Source organism: Balaenoptera musculus, chromosome 7, assembly GCF_009873245.2.
Source record: "Balaenoptera musculus isolate JJ_BM4_2016_0621 chromosome 7, mBalMus1.pri.v3, whole genome shotgun sequence".
Classification (NCBI taxonomy): Eukaryota; Metazoa; Chordata; class Mammalia; order Artiodactyla; family Balaenopteridae; genus Balaenoptera; species Balaenoptera musculus.
The window spans coordinates 40,569,266-40,586,646 of record NC_045791.1 but is presented as its reverse complement, the minus strand read 5'-3'; the positions used below and the strand labels follow the sequence as shown (position 1 = coordinate 40,586,646).

The 17,381-nt window shown below is 40.6% G+C and overlaps 1 protein-coding gene across 4 annotated transcripts in view; it reads right to left on the bottom strand.

The window, feature by feature from the left end:
* Positions 1-10,429, bottom strand: part of UPP2 (uridine phosphorylase 2) — a 43,076-nt gene extending 32,647 nt beyond the window's left edge. For 2 of the 4 annotated variants that reach the window (XM_036857218.1, XM_036857219.1), the window contains exons 1-2: positions 10,085-10,429; positions 4,571-4,688 (exon numbers count right to left, since the gene is read on the bottom strand). In XM_036857218.1, the coding sequence (XP_036713113.1) occupies positions 4,571-4,688; positions 10,085-10,146 (180 nt within the window). In that variant the 5' untranslated portion in view covers positions 10,147-10,429. The remainder of the gene's footprint in view (positions 1-4,570; positions 4,689-10,084) is intronic. The other 2 variants (XM_036857216.1, XM_036857220.1) reach the window with 2 other exon arrangements.
* Positions 10,430-17,381: the final 6,952 nt, after the last annotated feature.

Below are 17,381 nucleotides of genomic sequence, written 5' to 3'. Positions count from 1 at the left end.
TATGTTACTAAATAACCAAGAGATCACTGAAGAAATCAAAGAGGAAATCAAAAAATACCTAGAGACAAGTGACAATGAAAACATGGTGACCCAAAACCTATGGGGTGCAGCAAAAGGAGTCCTAAGAGGGAAGTTTATAGCAATACAATCCTACCTCAAGAAACAAGACAAATCGCAAATAAATAGTCTAACCTTACACCTAAAGGAACTAGAGAAAGAAGAACAAACAAAACCCAAAGTTAGTAGATGGAAAGAAATCATAAAGGTCAGAGCAGAAATAAATGAAATAGAAACAAAGAAAACAATAGCAAAGATCAATAAAACTAAAAGCTGGTTCTTTGAGAAGATAAACAAAATTGATAAACCTTTAGCTAGACTCATCAAGAAAAATAGGGAGATGACTTAAATCAATAAAGTTAGCAATGAAAAAGGAGAAGTTACAACGGACACCACAGAAATACAAAGAATCATAAGAGACTACTACAAGCAACTCTATGCCAATAAAATGGATAACCTGGAAGAAATGGACAAATTCTTAGAAAGGTATAACCTTTCAAGACTGAACCAGGAAGAAACAGAAAATATGAACAAACCAATCACAAGTAATGAAATTGAAACTGTGATGAAAAATCTTCCAACAAACAAAAGTCCAGGACCAGATGACTTCACAGGTGAATTCTATCAAACATTTAGAGAAGAGCTAACACCCATCCTTCTCAAACTCTTCCAAAATATTGCAGAGGAAGGAACACTCCCAAACTCATTCTATGAGGCCATCATCACCCTGATTCCAAAACCAGACAAAGATACTACAAAAAAAGAAAGTTACAGACCAATATCACTGATGAATATAGATGCAAAAATCCTCAAAAAAAAAATCCTCAACAAAATACTAGCAAACAGAATCCAACAACACATTAAAAGGATCATACACCATGATCAAGTGGGATTATCCCAGGGATGCAAGGATTCTTCAATATACAAAAAATCAATCACTGTGATACACCATATTAACAATTGGAGAATAAAAACCATATGATCATCTCAGTAGATGCAGAAAAAGCTTTTGACAACATTCAACACCCATTTATGATAAAAACTTTCCAGAAAGTGGGCATAGAGGGAACCTACCTCAACACAATAAAGGCCATATACAACAAACCCACAGCAAACATCATTCTCAATGGTGAAAAACTGAAAGCATTTCCTCTAAGATCAGGAACAAGACAAGGATATCCACTCTCGCCACTGTTATTCAGCATAGGTTTGGAAGTCTTAGCCTTGGCAATCAGAGAAGAAAAAGAAATAAAAGGAATACAAATTGGAAAAGAAGTAAAACTGTCACTGTTTGCAGATGACATGATACTGTACATAGATAATCCTAAGGATGCCACCAGAAAACTACTAGAGCTAATCAATGAATTTGGTAAAGTTGCAGGATACAAAGTTAATGCACAGAGGGACTTCCCTGGTGGCGCAGTGGTTAAGAATCTGCCTGCCAATGCAGGGGACACGAGTTCGAGCCCTGGTCCAGGAAGATCCCACATGCAGCAGAGCAATTAAGCCCGTGTGCCACAAATACTGAGCATGTGCTCTAGAGCCTGCAAGCCACAACTACTGAGCCCACATGCCACAACTAGTGAAGCCCGCGTGCCTTGAGCCCGTGCTCTGCAACAAGAGAAGCCACCACAATAAGCCCACGCACCACAGCAAAGAGTAGCCCCCGCTCGCCACAGCTAGAGAAACCCCGTGCAAAGCAACGAAGAACCCATAGCAGCCAAATAAATAAATAAATAAAAATTAATGCACAGAAAATCTCTTTCATCCTATACACTAACAACGAAGATCAGACAGAGAAATTAAGGAAACAATCCCATTCACCACTGCAACAAAAAAGAATAAAATACCTAGGAATAAACCTACCTAGGGAAACAAAAGACCTGTATGCAGAAAACTATATAAGACACTGATGAAAGAAATTAAAGATGATACAAACAGATAGAGAGATATACCATGTTCTTGGATTGGAAGAATTAATATTGTGAAAATGGGGCTTCCCTGGTGGCGCAGTGGTTGAGAATCTGCCTGCCAATGCAGGGGACACGGGTTCAAGCCCTGGTCTGGGAAGATCCCACATGCCGCGGAGCAACTGGGCCCGTGAGCCACAACTACTGAGCCTGCGCGTCTGGAGCCTGTGCTCCACAACAAGAGAGGCCGCGATAGTGAGAGGCCTGCGCACTGCGATGAAGAGTGGCCCCCGCTTGCCACAACTAGAGAAAGCCCTCGCACAGAAACAAAGACCCAACACAGCCATAAATAAATAAATAAATTTATAAAAAAAAAAAAAACATTGCGAAAATGACTCTACTACCCAAAGCAATCTACAGATTCAGTGGAATCCCTATCAAATTACCAATGGCATTTTTTACAGAACTAGGACCAAAAATCTTAAAATCTGTGTGGAGACACAAAAGACCCCAAATAGCCAAAGTAATCTTGAGGTAAAAAAACGGAGCTGGAGGAATCAGACTCCCTGACTTCAGACTATACTACAAACCTTCAGTAATCAAGACAATATGGTGCTGGCACAAAAACAGAAATATAGATCAATGGAACAGGATAGAAAGCCCAGAGATAAACCCATGCACCTATGGTCAACTAATCTATGACAAAGGAGGCAAGGATATACAATGGAGAAAAGACAGTCTCTTCAATAAGTGGTGCTGGGAAAACTGGACAACTACATGTAAAAGAATGAAATTAGAACACACTCTAACACCGTACACAAAAATAAACTCAAAATGGATGAAAGACCTAAATGTAAGACTGGACACTGTAAAACTCTTAGAGGAAAACATAGGAAGAACACTCTTTGACATAAATCACAGCAGGATCTGTTTTGATCCACCTCCTAGAGTAATGGAAATAAAAACAAAAATAAACAAATGGGACCTAATGAAACTTAAAAGCTTTTGCACAGCAAAGGAAACCATAACAAGATGAGAGACAATCCTCAGAATGGGAGAAAATATTTGCTGACAAATCAACGGACAAAGGATTAATCTCCAAAATATATAAACAGCTCATGCAGCTCAATATTAAAAAAAACAAACAACCCAATCCAAAAATGGGCAGAAGACCTAAATAGACATTTCTCCAAAGAAGACATGCAGATGGCCAAGAGGCACATGAAAATCTGCTCAACATCACTAATTATTAGAGAAATGCAAATCAAAACTGCAATGAGGTATCACCTTACACCAGTTAGAATGGGCGTCATCAGAAAATCTACAAACAACAAATGCTGGAGAGGGTGTGGAGAAAAGGGAACCCTCTTGCCCTGTTGGTGGGAATGTAAATTGATACAGCCACTATGGAGAACAGTATGGAGGTTCCCTAAAAAACTAAAAATAGAATTACCATATGACCCAGCAATCCCACTACTGGGCATATACCCAGAGAAAACCATAATTCAAAAAGACACATGCACCCCAGTGTTCATTGCAGCACTATTTACAATAGTTAGGTCATGGAAGCAACCTAAATGCCCATTGACAGACGAATGGATAAGAAGATGTGGGAATATGTACAATGGAATATTACTCAGCCATAAAAAGGAATGAAATTGGGTCATTTGTAGAGATGTGGATGGATCTAGAGACTGTCATACAGAGTGAAGTAAGTCAGAAAGAGAAAAACAAATATCGTATATTAACGCATATATGTAGAATCTAGAAAAATGGTACAGATGAACCAGTTTGCAAGGCAGAAATAGAGACAGATGTAGAGAACAAACGTATGGACACTAAGGGGGGACAGCTGGGGTCGGGGTGGAGGGGGAATGGTGCTGGTGGGATGAATTGGGAGATTGAGATTGACATATATACACTAATATATATAAAATACGTAACTAATAAGAACTTGCTGTATTAAAATAAATTTAATTTAAAAAATAAAAATCTTTGTTCTTATTTATATTTTTCCAAATTTAAATAATGAACATGAGCCATTTTTATAATTAAATATATATTAAGATAAATAATACTGACATAAAATTTTCCTAGTAGCGTTCCGGAAAACAATTATTTCATAATATTTATTATGAAATAACAAAAATCTAATAATATGAATATTGAATAATGGTGTTTTCAAGAAGTGGTATAAGATAGTATTGTTAGCTTTGTTGAATTATTTCATGATTTGATAAAATAGAATTAGTGAGGTTCATCTATAAATGAAGATGTTTAACCGTGAACTGAAATTCGTAATTGAATTCTGAACACCCAGCAGTATTGTCAATAAAATTGTATTTATCTCTAGGGACCAGAAGAGTCAAATAACCATGTTTGCATTAGATATAGTTTGGGAACCTTTATATCTTGTTAAGGTGGAAATGACTGTTCATGATGTACACATTCTAAATTGTTTCAGGGAACGAGCACAGCTTTTGTTCCTATTGGGACCTCTGACATTTCTCTAGCCAAAGGTGTAAAGTTTATGTTAGGAAAATAAGGAGAAATATCACCAGAGGAAACTCAATTGTTTTTCCTAAAGTTACAAATATTTTTACCTTTACATCCCCAAACATTTCTGGTAGGTTGTGTGTTTTTGTTCCTAAATCCAAGTGATAGAGAACATCTTCATCCATAGAGTCCAGGTAAGGATTTTTAACATGAACAAAACCTTTTCTGAAAAAAATAATACAAAGAAGATGTAAAGGAATTTGGAGGGATACCACACAAAAGGGAAATATCAGTCTACACCTATGATAACCACTAGCCCAAATATTGGACAAAAACCTTCATTTAGGATTAATTGATTTGTAAGGAAGCAGTGTGGTATAATAATGAATAAAAATAGCTAATATTTGTTGTGCACTTACTATGTACCAGGCATAGCATTAAGCATGAAAATTCTACAATGTCATGAAAACTGCATATAATAAATACATTACCTCATTTAATCCCATGACCATTCTATTAGGTAAGTAATACTAATAATTCATAAGAAGCCAAGGCTTAACAGAAGTTGAGAAACTTATGCAAGATTATACAACCAGTAGATTACAGAACAGTCATTTCTACCCAATTCTGTCCAGCCCTGGTGGCTATTTTCTTTCTTCGAAAGAGAGGCTGTGTAACATAAGCTACTGGGCTCTGGAATCAGACTGCCTGGATTCCCCTGCCAGTTCAACCATATATATACTAATTGTGCAACCTTGGGTATATTATTTTATCTTTGTTCTTTGGCTTCCTCATCTGTAAGATTGGTATAGTGAAAATAATAACTGCTTTGCAAGATTGCCTAAGGCCTGAATGAGATAATGTTTGTAACACAGCTGATGTACAGTGAACATAAAATAACTAACTCTTATTCTTACACCTCCCAACATGGAGGACCTGACAGGTACTAGCTTTAGAGAGACTGACATGAAAAAGTAGGGTGTGGCAAAGAATGCAATGTGTTCATCAAACCCCAATTCTTTTTCTTCCTGGGCACATTGCTAGACCACATTCCCAGCTTCTCTTGCAGTAAAGTGAGGTCATATGACTGAGTTCTGGCCATTGGAATGTGGGTGGGAGTGATGTGTCTACTTCTAGGCCTGGCTCCTAAAAAACCAGTATCTCCCTCAAATTTGTTTCTCTTCCTCTCTCTCTCAATGGATGTGCAGAGTAGACACCAGTCCTTTACTCCATCAGCCTGTTTTTTTTGTTGTTGTTGTTTTTTTCACTGCACATTTATTATTATTTTTTTAATTAATTTATTTATTTTTGGCTGTGTTGGGTCTTCGTTTCTGTGCGAGGGCTTTCTCTAGTCGCGGCAAGCGGGGGCCACTCTTCATCGCGGTGCGCGGGCCTCTCACTATCGCGGCCTCTCTTGTTGCGGAGCACAGGCTTCAGACGTGCAGGCTCAGTAGTTGTGGCTCACGGGCCCAGTTGCTCCGCGGCATGTGGGATCTTCCCAGACCAGAGCTCGAACCCGTGTCCCCTGTATTGGCAGGCAGACTCTCAACCACTGCGCCACCAGGGAAGCCCCGATCAGCCTGTTTTGGATTGAGCAAGAAGCCACTGACATTTTAAACAACATTAGCCTGCTGACCAATAAGAGGTTCTTTGTTAACATACTATGAAATGATCTTTTTTCATTAGAAGATCTAAATGAGAAGTAAGTGAAGCAGGATGATGGGGTCAAAACAGAAAGCTGAGTAGGATCCTGGAGAGACTGAATGTAGGTATAATAGGGGAAAAGGAAGAATAAACAGGCACAGAGTTCTAGAGAAACAGGATTTAGAGCTTATAAAAAAGAAATGCTCAAGAAAAAGCGTGAAGGAAAAGAAGTGAGACTAAAGAGCTTGGAGAAAGGGGAAGTGATAAAGTGAACGACCTAATTTTAGTAATCATGTGAAACCATAAGAGTACAAAATTATTGTAATAAGGAAAGTAAGACTTAAAAACAGAAGGTAAGGTAAGAAAGAGGACACTTCAATGTAGAAACTCTATTTTCCAGCAGCCTTCTTCCACCAGATGCCCAGAAGGGAATGTGGAGATATTACTAAGAAGCCAATGGAAAGACAAGCTTACCAGAAAGAAAGGACCACAACTAGGAGGCCTTAAAGCCATTCTTTTTTAAAAAATTCATTTTGTTGTAGTATAGTTGATTTACAGTGTTGTGTTAATTTCTGCTGTACAGCAAGGTGATTCAGTTATACATATACATATATTCTTTTTCATATTCTTTTCCATTATGGTTTATCCCAGGATCCTGAATATAGTTCCCTGTGCTGTACAGTAGGACCTTGTTGTTTATCCATTCTATACATACTAGTTTGCATCTGCTAATCCCAAACTCATAATCCATCCCTCCCCCGTCCCCTCTCCCCATTGGCAACCACAAATCTGTTCTTTATGTCTGTGAGTCTGTTTCTGTTTCATAGATACGTTCATTTGTGTCATATTTTAGATCCCACATATAAGTGGCATCATATGGTATTTGTCTTAAAGCCATTCTTGATGTCAGCCCATCACTCCATTACCCAGTGCAGTTCAGTGGTTACCCGTTCGCTCCCACTCATCTTGGGTGTGACATCCCAACACACCCTGGCCATATCATCCATTCTGGTGATGCCGTGGCTGCCAGCCCTCCTGCCCTTTCCCCTACTGCATGAACACTGCCTCACACCACAGTGGATCCAGCCATCTTTACCAAGAACCATCTGGAACTTCTCTGCTCTGCGGTCCTCCCATTTCCCTCCAAATACCTTAAGACATCTTAACAAAAACCTTGTATGTTTCTGTATCTCCAATGGTCCTCAACCTGACTGTGCATTAAGATCACCAGGGGGTTTTGAAGAAAACACTGTTGCTCAGGCCCCAATTAATTTAGACTCTGAAATTATTTTTTAAATCTTCCTGGATGATCTGATGTGCAGCCGAAGTTAAGAACCCCTGCTTTAGGCCTTTGTTCCTGAAACATCCTTCTCCTTGCCCTCAGTTTTTCACCTATTAGTATCCTACTTATTCTTCAAAGTCAAATTCAAATATCACCTCCTCTGTGAAGGCTTTTCCAAGTATCTTTCCTCTCTGGTCAGTATGAATTCCCCCCACTGTGCTCCTAAAGCATTTATTTGGCATTTCATATGTTAATTTTCTGCCTTCCCAGAAAGATTTTGAATTCCCTCATGCAAGCTGTCTCATGTATCTTTTTTAATTCCTAAATCTTAAAAAATTTTATGTGTTGAATTAACTGTTCAGGAAGTAGAACAGGAGTACTATTAATTGCAAAAACATTTAGGATAACAGATTCTTAATTAGTTAGTGGATCATAGCTGGTTTCAAAAAGAAAGCATTCCATGATGTTAGTGCACTTTCCTACATCAGAAAAAGCCTCAAAGCCTCAGAGCAGAAGGACACCTTCTTTCTTCTCTTGCTGAGGGGCAAGAAGATATTTACCCACTGTCCCTTGCTAGACAAAGTGTGGTCAATGAACCGGGAGCGTCAGCAGCATCGCCTGGACAGCTTGTTAGAAATGCAAAATCTCAGTCCCTACCCTAGACATACTCAATTACAATCTGAATTTTGACTAACTCTTACGTGATTCCCATGCACATTAAAGTTTGAGAAACACTGCCATACACTTGATCTTCCAGTTTCTACTATGCTTTCTGTTTTACTCTGCCAAAACTGCTTTCACTATCTGGAGATTTTTCCTTAGGATTCCCAGCTGAATCTGTGAATCATCACTCTATGAAAGAGTGTCATTCATCTACTCCAGTGAGTCAAACTCTAACTACATATCAGAGTCACCCGTGGTGCTTTAAAAAGTACTGATACCTGGGCCCAACTCCTAGAAATTCTGATTCAGTTGGTCAAGGAGATCTGGGACTTTGTATTTTTTAAATCACTGATCCACTCCACCTGTCCTATCTTCAAGAAGAAATTCTCAGACTGGGATAACCATTAATTATATTCTCTTGTGTTAATTATAATACTCTTAATTCATTCTTTAGTTTTCTTTGATGTCTGTCCCAATGTCTAATGATCTCTTGGTCCAAAAATTGGGGCAGGGAGATGTCTGTAGAAGATTCTTATTCCATTAGGCTCATCAAGAAGCACTTCTAGGGCTTCCCTGGTGGCACAGTGGTTGAGAATCTGCCTGCCAATGCAGGGGACACGGGTTCGAGCCCTGGTCTGGGAGGGTCCCACATGCCGCGGAGCAACTGGGCCCGTGGGCCACAATTGCTGAGCCTGCGCGTCTGGAGCCTGTGCTCCGCAGCGGGAGAGGCCGCGATAATGAAAGGCCCGCGCACCGCGATGAAGAGTGGCCCCCGCTTGCCGCAACTGGAGGAAGCCCTCGCACAGAAACGAAGACCCAACACAGCCATAGATAAATAAATAAATAAATAAAACCCAAAAGTTTAAAAAAAAACAACCCCCCCCAATTTGAAAAAAAAAAAAAAAAAAAGAAGCACGTCTAAGATGATCACTCTATCAGTGACCAAAGGAAGGACCAATTTGGGGTATCATGCCAAATTTAACCCAGTATGAATCAGACAATTGCAATACTTCAATCTTTCCAAGATACATAATTTTTATTAAATAGACTTGCATTTACTGTTTTCTCCTCTATCTTGTTTTACATTTTTTCCCAAAAACATAAGCCAAAGATGCAGTTGGGAATAAAGTCTTTTAGCAAACTATGACATGGTACATAGCATGGTCAGTATTAAATATTGGTAACCAAAGTAAAGTGCTGGGTGAGAAGTCTTTCCATTTTACCATTACCTTCATCTTCATAATGTTTCCTTTTCCCTCTCCTTGGCTTCCCTGAAGAAATGAACACAGTGGGAGGCTACCTCTGTTTGGGATGGGTAAGTGGAGCATTTTCTGAAATGCTGTCCTGATGGAGCCTTTAAGCCAGACATTTAGAGGGAACTTGCAAAACTTCCTTAAGCCTCATGAAGATTAATGCTCTATTATGTTCTGTGAACCTGGGGCAGGAATTGGAGCTAAATTTGCAGACAGCTTTGGCAGATTTATGTCTACCCCTGAGATGAATAACCTACACGGTATTTTAGAAGTGCATTCTATGCAAAGTCCATCACAAAGCACGTGAAATCACTTCATAATAAGCTGCAACACAGTTAAATCTCCCTTAGACACTGGGAGGCCCCTTTAATTATTTCTCAGATACAGCCCACAGTCCTGGGATTAAAGACTGAACTCCAGGCTGAATTCCAGGCTGAACTGTGAATTCGTTCATTCATGCATGTTGGTTCAACATTTGCATGTTTTTTGTGACTTGTTTTGCCCCACTTTCTTTTTTCTTTAATTGAGATGTGATTGACACATTGCCCCACTTTCTTAGATGAGCTAACCCCTTCCAAGAACTGAGAAATGAAAATACCATTGAGAAGAAAATTGGCATTGTTTTTATTTCGTTTTGTATTCTGAACTGTGTTCCAACTATATGATCTCTAAACTTAAGAAACTTACATAACTGTAGAAATCCACCTTCTGAATATTTAATATAAAATCCAAAGAACCTCCCATCTCATCAAAACCAATAAAAGATCAAAATTACTCACCCAACATATGTATCCCTCTCAGATCTCATGGATGTACTGGAAGCAGGAAAACTCGAAGTCATACTTTGTATTATGAGGATAGTCACTCTTAAGTTGATATCAGGAAAGAAAAATATTGTGATTTACTATTAAATTATGGATCAAATTATGGTAGAATGACAATTTAGAATGCCACTCTCCCTTAAAACTTGTTTTCTTCTGAAATTGCTAATGGAACTTTTCCCTTAGCATTCTAAACTCCCTCATTAATTCAAAAATATTCTCCCTGACATGGCCTTTTAAACTACAGCCCAGCTCTTGGGGCAACACTTCCCCAAGAAGATAGGTTCCCTTTGAAGGTGTGGCATCCTACCTCTTTAATAGGATAGGTTGGTTGGCTTGTTAACTGTTGACCAGAACACCTTTCCCTTACATCTGACCTTGGTCCAGCATGGGTCTGGGGTAGCACACAGACTTATTTACTTTTAGACAACTGTATATGGTTGCAAGTCCTCCATTGATTTCCATAACAAATCCACCAGGTTGTCTCAGAATGTGTCCAGTACACGTGAGAACTTTCAGTTCCCAAACATTTCATTTTCTCACCTCATCCTACCTCTCATCAACTTGTTTTCATTCTTTGTGATCACAAGTGAGAAAAACACACAAAGTCAGGACCTCAGAACACCCCTTCATCTGAACTTTGCCCATTCAAATTCACACAGAAGTTCTGATAATTAAACAAAGCCTGTTTCCCAGGACCTCTTTATTTAGCTAAACCCGAGGCTGCCTGTAAAATCCAATGAAGCAGCTGTCCGAAGTCAACCCAGGTAGAATAACAAAATACAGACTAGTATTTTCAGAAAACAGGGTATCTCTGTTAAGAAATCCATGAATTTACTATGTTTGCTGCTGCTTCTCACTTTATACTTATGGGGACAGAAAATCTAAAAGACTTTAGAGGAACTTTATCCTGTTTCCCTTTTGGCTCAGCTCCGATGGCAATCAGCTGAAGTTCTATGCTGGTGAGAGCATTAGGAATATTAGTCTCATGACTTTCAAGCACATCAGAGCTTAAAATGTCCATAAATGCCCAAACAGCAGCAGATACAAGGCATTTCATAATGTGCATGGATTTCTCTGTAAGAACGTGTGTAACAGTGAAGAATCAAATGCCCACATCTTACTAGGGATCTCCATCTTAAGAAATACTCCTCTTCCTGGTGATAGTCGTTGTAGACAAACCCCTCGAATTCCATGCTGGCCTCCTTTGGTCCATCTTGGTCAGCTAGCAAAGTTTACAGATTGAGAAGGAAAGAGAGTAAGTAGGGAACCAGTGTAGCAGCCTAAATCTTGCCTCTGCCACCCCCAAATGGACATTTGTCACTTTGCCCTAGGCATCCAAAAATCTCCAAGGAAACTGATCCTGGTGAAGGTAATGACAACTTTGAGGCAAAATAAGTCTGCACATGTGTGTTACTTGTAACTTGGGATGGTAGTTCCTGTTTGTAGTTTATAATAATACATATTTTCTCTGACCTCATGACCCACCTCAGAGCAGTGTACCTGCTGCGCTTTCCCAACGCCCACTGAGAGTTTTCAGACTCCGCATGCCCGCTTACCACTGCAGGCGCCTTCCCACTTGTATTTGGTATTCCATGCTCTATCTCGCAATTTATTGTTGGGTATAACGAGGACGACCCCCGCCCAATTCCAGTCTGGCATTTACCTCTGGCTCTGACAGGTGAAAATGTTAGCTAATTAGATAAGTGCTAGATAATTAATTACTCCAGCAAATTAATTAGACTAATTAACGTGTTGGTTTCCAATACAAATTCTGTCAGCCAATGATCTTTTTTTTCTTAATTGAAGTATAGTTGATTTACAATGTTGTGTTAGTTTCTGGTGTACAGTAAAGCGATTCAGTTACACATATATATGTATATATTTATATTCTTTCTCATATTCTCTTGGGTTATGGTTTATTACAAGGTTCCTTGTGCTATACAGTAGGACTTTGTTATCTATCTATTTCATATACAGTAGTTTGTATCCGCTAATCCCAAACTCCTAATTTATCCTTTCCCACCCCCTCTCTGCTGGGATAACCGTAAGTTTGTTTTCTGTGTCTGTCAGCCAATGATCTTCATCACTGACAGTGCCAGGTAATGCCAGCAAGGATTTATGGACCCCATATAACAGCTCCCCAGGACATTATGTAAGTGGTCATCATCTGGGTGAAATGCAGAATAGTCTTGTACAATCTATGAAAGCAGAGTATGAATTCATGTTTTCTGAGTAGTCTTCTTTTCCCTAGTTTTCAGTCTTTTTAAGACTCAGTCCTACTCTTATGATAGATTGTTCCTCGATAATTTTTTTTAATTATCCATATTGCAAAAGGCTAGTCACTGAACAGAATGGGAAAAGTTTTCATTTTTAGAAAGCATGCACAAGGCAAACTCACGCCATCACTGGGCGCTTTGTGAACAAAGGCCACGTGCCAGGAAGAGCCCATGACTCAGCACAGCTTTGAGATTAGCAGAGGCTGCATCAGTTCCACCAGATCCATGCTCCACAGTGTCTGGCCTGGGACAAAACATTTCACTTCCCACTGTCGTCCTCCATAGTGCCAGCAATTTCTTATTCTCACTCTCATGAAAATTTTCTCTCTGCTTTAATTTTGCCCCTGAACCTCTAATGTTGGAGAAAAGAAATCAGAGTCCTGGCGTGCAACTGCGTAGCATTTGGATCTCTCCCCAGTTGACACATTTTCTGCTGAATCTGTGCTATTTACTCATGTAGACTTAGGACCATACCCTCCCCCTAAAACAGTGCTCCTATCACACTGGGGAGGGACATAACTAGGAATTTGGGGCTCTTAGAACCTTGCTGTAAAGCCTGGGTATCTACCGAGTATCAGACACTGAGCCAAATTCTTTTTTTTTTTTTTAATAAATTTGTTTGTTTATTTATTTATTTTTGGCTGTGTCAGGTCTTTGTTGCGGCGAGCGGGGGCTACTTTTTGTTGCGGTGTGTGAGCTTCTCATTGCGGTGGCTTCTTGTTGCAGAACACGGGCTCTAGGTGCGCGGGCTTCAGTAGTTGTGGCTCGCGGGCTCTAGAGCACGGGCTCAGTAGTTGTGGTGCATGGGCTTAGTTGCTCTGTGGCATGTGGGATCTTCCCAGACCAGAGCTCTAACCCGTGTCCCCTACATTGGCAGGCAGATTCTTAACCACTGTGCCACCAGGGAAGTCCCCACTGAGCCAAATTCTGAGAATACAAAGAGGATGAAATGGATGGTGTCTTCCCTAAAGGAATTTACACCCTAGTGGGGAAGAGAGATGGGTGGTAAATATGACGGGTGCTTTGAGAACTCAGAGGAGAGGCCCTGAATCCAGGCTTCAGGAAGGGGGGTGAGGGGCGTGTTTCTAGGAGGATGTGATGCCTAGGCTGAGTCTTGAAGAAAGATGAGGTCCCCAAAAATATTGCTGAAGGTGGAGGTGGGGTGAAGATGAGAAGCCTGTGCTCCCTACCCATGGAACAGTGTGCAAAATGCACAGAAGTGACAGAAAAAGCATCACATTGAGAGAACTATTAGTAACACTGTGTGGCTTTACTTCTGTGTATTTGCACCAGAACATCTCAGACAGGGCCTTTGGTGCCTTTCAGTTTTTGAGATTCTGGTATTTTGAAAAATAGAGAAAGGCCAAAACAGACTTACAGTAATTGTAATATATTTTAAATGTTGACATTGAATGAACTCGCATCTTAACTCTTTTAATAAATAACAGTCAAATTGTGCTATTCACAAGATATTGCAGGGCTATTAAAACATTTCTTAATTCATCACACACTATAAGTTTAATGGAACACAGTTTAAAAGTACCTTATGTTCTTCCCTTTCTTTCAGTGTAATCAGTGAATTATGGGTATATGTATATAAAGTCTAATTTTAGACCAAAGGACCCCTGGACCCACCAGGCTGGGCCTGCCTCCCAGAGGCCATGCTGTGGTGCCCTGTTCCTTCCTCCCAGACAGTCCCTTCTGCTGTGGCCCAGAATCTCTGCTCTTAGGGAGCCTCTCCATGAGGTACCCCCTGAAGATTACATCCATCCACCTGAGGCTGCAGCAAGCACCCTCGCCCAAGAAACAATCTCACACACACACACACACACACACACACACACACACACACACCCCAGCACCAACCTCACAGCCTGGTGGAGATAGGGGTGAGAATGCACAGCAAAGTCCCCACATCCACTCCCTTCTTTTTTCCCTCTTTCTGTGCAGGTCTGTCAGGGTGGGGATGGGGTAACAAAGAGTCCCTACCTCTGCCACAGCAGACCCCCAACTCCACCATTTGGCCCATATAGCACCATCGGTGGCTTGAAAGAGCTCAAAAATGACTTGTTATCCATTCAGATGCTAAGCACTTTTTTTTTTCTTTTATTCATTCAGCAAATATTTACTAAGTATACACTATGCTCCAAGAAGTCTAGGAAGTGCTGGAGATACCGGTGTGACTAGGATAGTTCTGGCTTCTGTGATTTCTTCCACAAACAGATTGACATTCCATGAATGGAGAAGATGCAAGTTATCACCTGTCTCATACTACCTTTCTATAGGTTGTAACACATGTATTAAGTGTATCTGGCTCAGTCTATTCTTTATGCCTAATAACTAAAACTTATTGAATCTTTGGCTCTTTCCTTAAGTGTTTACTTTCTAATATGTAGATTGTAATTGCCTCAAATCTTTTTGGAAGAAAGGAGGTATTAAAAACTACACAACTGTTTCCTTTATAGTGTAGATGTGTTGCCGCTTGATATTTTCACACATATATGCAAAGAAAATGTACCTTATTTTCTATTAGCCATCCAGTCTTTCTCACGGTGCCCACTGTCCTAGAAGTTGGGGGAGAAGGTAGTGATTTTAAACTTGCCAGTCAACAGCATCTTCACATCTTTGGTTAAATCGTCTCATTTGTATGACCTGTTCTGTTTGAGAGGCATGCTCTGTCTTTTCAATTTCCTGCCCCTGTCCACTGCTCCTATGTGAAATGAAGCCTACTGAATGGAGTGGGTGGGAGGGACTTACTTGATTTCTTGGCAGTGAGGAAGAGAAGGGCTCCCGGAGCCATGAGCTCAGTTCCTTGTCCTTTGGCAGATCAGGCACTCTCCACTGTGTCCTTGTGAGGAATCTGTGGCTACTTGGGTTGGTCTCTGAGTCCCTGAATGAGGCCACTGAGATGCAGCCAATCCCGTCTCGTGCTAATGGAATATCATGCAGTCATCTCTGATGTCTGTGGCCTACTATTTGTGTCCAACCCCAAAGCCCCCTTCCCTTGTGGCCTCTCTGTTCAGGCCCCTGGCCTCTGACAGCCCACTAGCATCCAAGAATCTCTACATCCCTCGAGAGAGCACTCAAGAACTTTCAGGCCCCTGCCTGCCAGACCTAGGCTTGGGGAGCCACTGGTGTTTTCTCTGACTGTCTCTCCCGATTCTTCTCTCTCCACCATGGCTGCACTAATTCCCTCACCCCGTGGTGGATGTGGGCCCAGGCTGAATGTGGAACTTCTCCTAGAGACTTGCAACCTCCCCTAGGCAACATCAAAGGATGCAGGCCTCTGGCTCCGATGTTCTCAGGCTGACCTGTGCTTAGTTGGATATTTATATAGTACTCTCTCCCTTGAATTTCATCCCCAAGGTGGATGGTGACCAAGGACCCTTGTCTGACCTTCTTGCCCCACTTCTCCTATCCGCTCATTCTCATAACTAGAAGGTAAGGTCTTCTTCGGACCTTTTCTCCCTGTCTGATGTGAAATACCCTTGTATACTGAATTGCCCCTGACTTCTAGCAATCTCCGTGTTCAAGATTAGCAGACCTAGTTTTCAGTATGTTAATAGAAACATAAACATTTTTCAAATCCTTATTTTTTTTCACATTGCCTGACTAGGGACTCAAAATTCCTATTCAAAGCATCAGAATTCCCTACTCCATAGATAAACAACAAGGTCTTACTGTATAGCACAGGGAACTACATTCAATATTTGTAATAAACTATAATGGAAAAGAATCTGAAAAATAATATATATTCATATATATGTGTATACAACTGAATCACTTTGCTGTATGCCAGAAACTAACACATTGTAAATCTACTATACTTCAATTTAAAAAATGAAACAAAACAAAACAAAACAGAATTCCCTACTCCAACTCCCATCCCCTGGCAGATAGGTAGGAAAATGGACTATGAAAATGGCCATGTGCACAAAAGGAAAAAAGAGCTTAATAATATGTTTCAAAAGTACTATCTCCATTACGATTTTAAGGAATAAGAATTGACTTCCTAGCGCAAATACCAGGAACACCGACGTTTGTGTTGTTCTTTTTTGGAGTGCTTGTCCCTCCACAATTCTGTTAAAACGCTGTACTCGGTCTATCTGAGACTCTTCCAGGCAGGGCCACACAGAGGGGCAGCAGATGAAGCCTTTGCCATGAGCAGGGCTGCTGGAAGGCTGCTTGGTGGAGGCTGAACCATGCGGAGACCGTTCCCCCAGCCCCCACACAGGACTGCAGCTTCCTGTTTTCAGTCCCAGGGGATGCTAGAGTTACTGTGGTTATGTTTTCAAAGTTCAGTAATTGTGCATGAGACTACAAATACAAAACAGTGATGTATTTTCCAGGACCCACAGAGCACTGACATCTGGAATCTTTATAAAGTTGAAATTATCTCTAGGAAAATAACATCTCTTGATTTACAAAATTTCATTGATCTATTTTTCCTTCCAGAATTATATTTTCTAATATTTAAAGTATATATAGCCAGGAATTTTTCTTTAGGCAATGACTGAAAATAATAAATAGAAGAACATAGTTCACGTTGCATGGACATTTATTTTTAGGGCTTTCTGGGGGATGGGGAGGACTTGACTGTTGTCAACCATCCTAGATAGTGTCTGTTTCTTAGTCTGTTTGGGGTGCTACAACAAAATGCCACAGACTGGCTGGCTAATAAAAACTAACATTTATTTCTCACGGTTCTACACGCTGGGAAGTCCAAGGTCAAGGCACCTGCAGACTGCTTCCTGGTTCATAGGCCATCGTCTTCTCTCTGTGTCCTTGCATGGTGGAAGAGGGGCAGGGAGCTCTCTGGGGTCTCTTTTATAAAGGCACTAAGCCCATTCATGAGGGCTCCACCCTTGTGACCTAGTTACCTCCTAATATCATCACCTTGGAGTTTAGTATTTCAACATATGAATTTGGGGAGATACAATTAGTCCATGACAGTCTGTCTTGAGGTGACTCCCCAT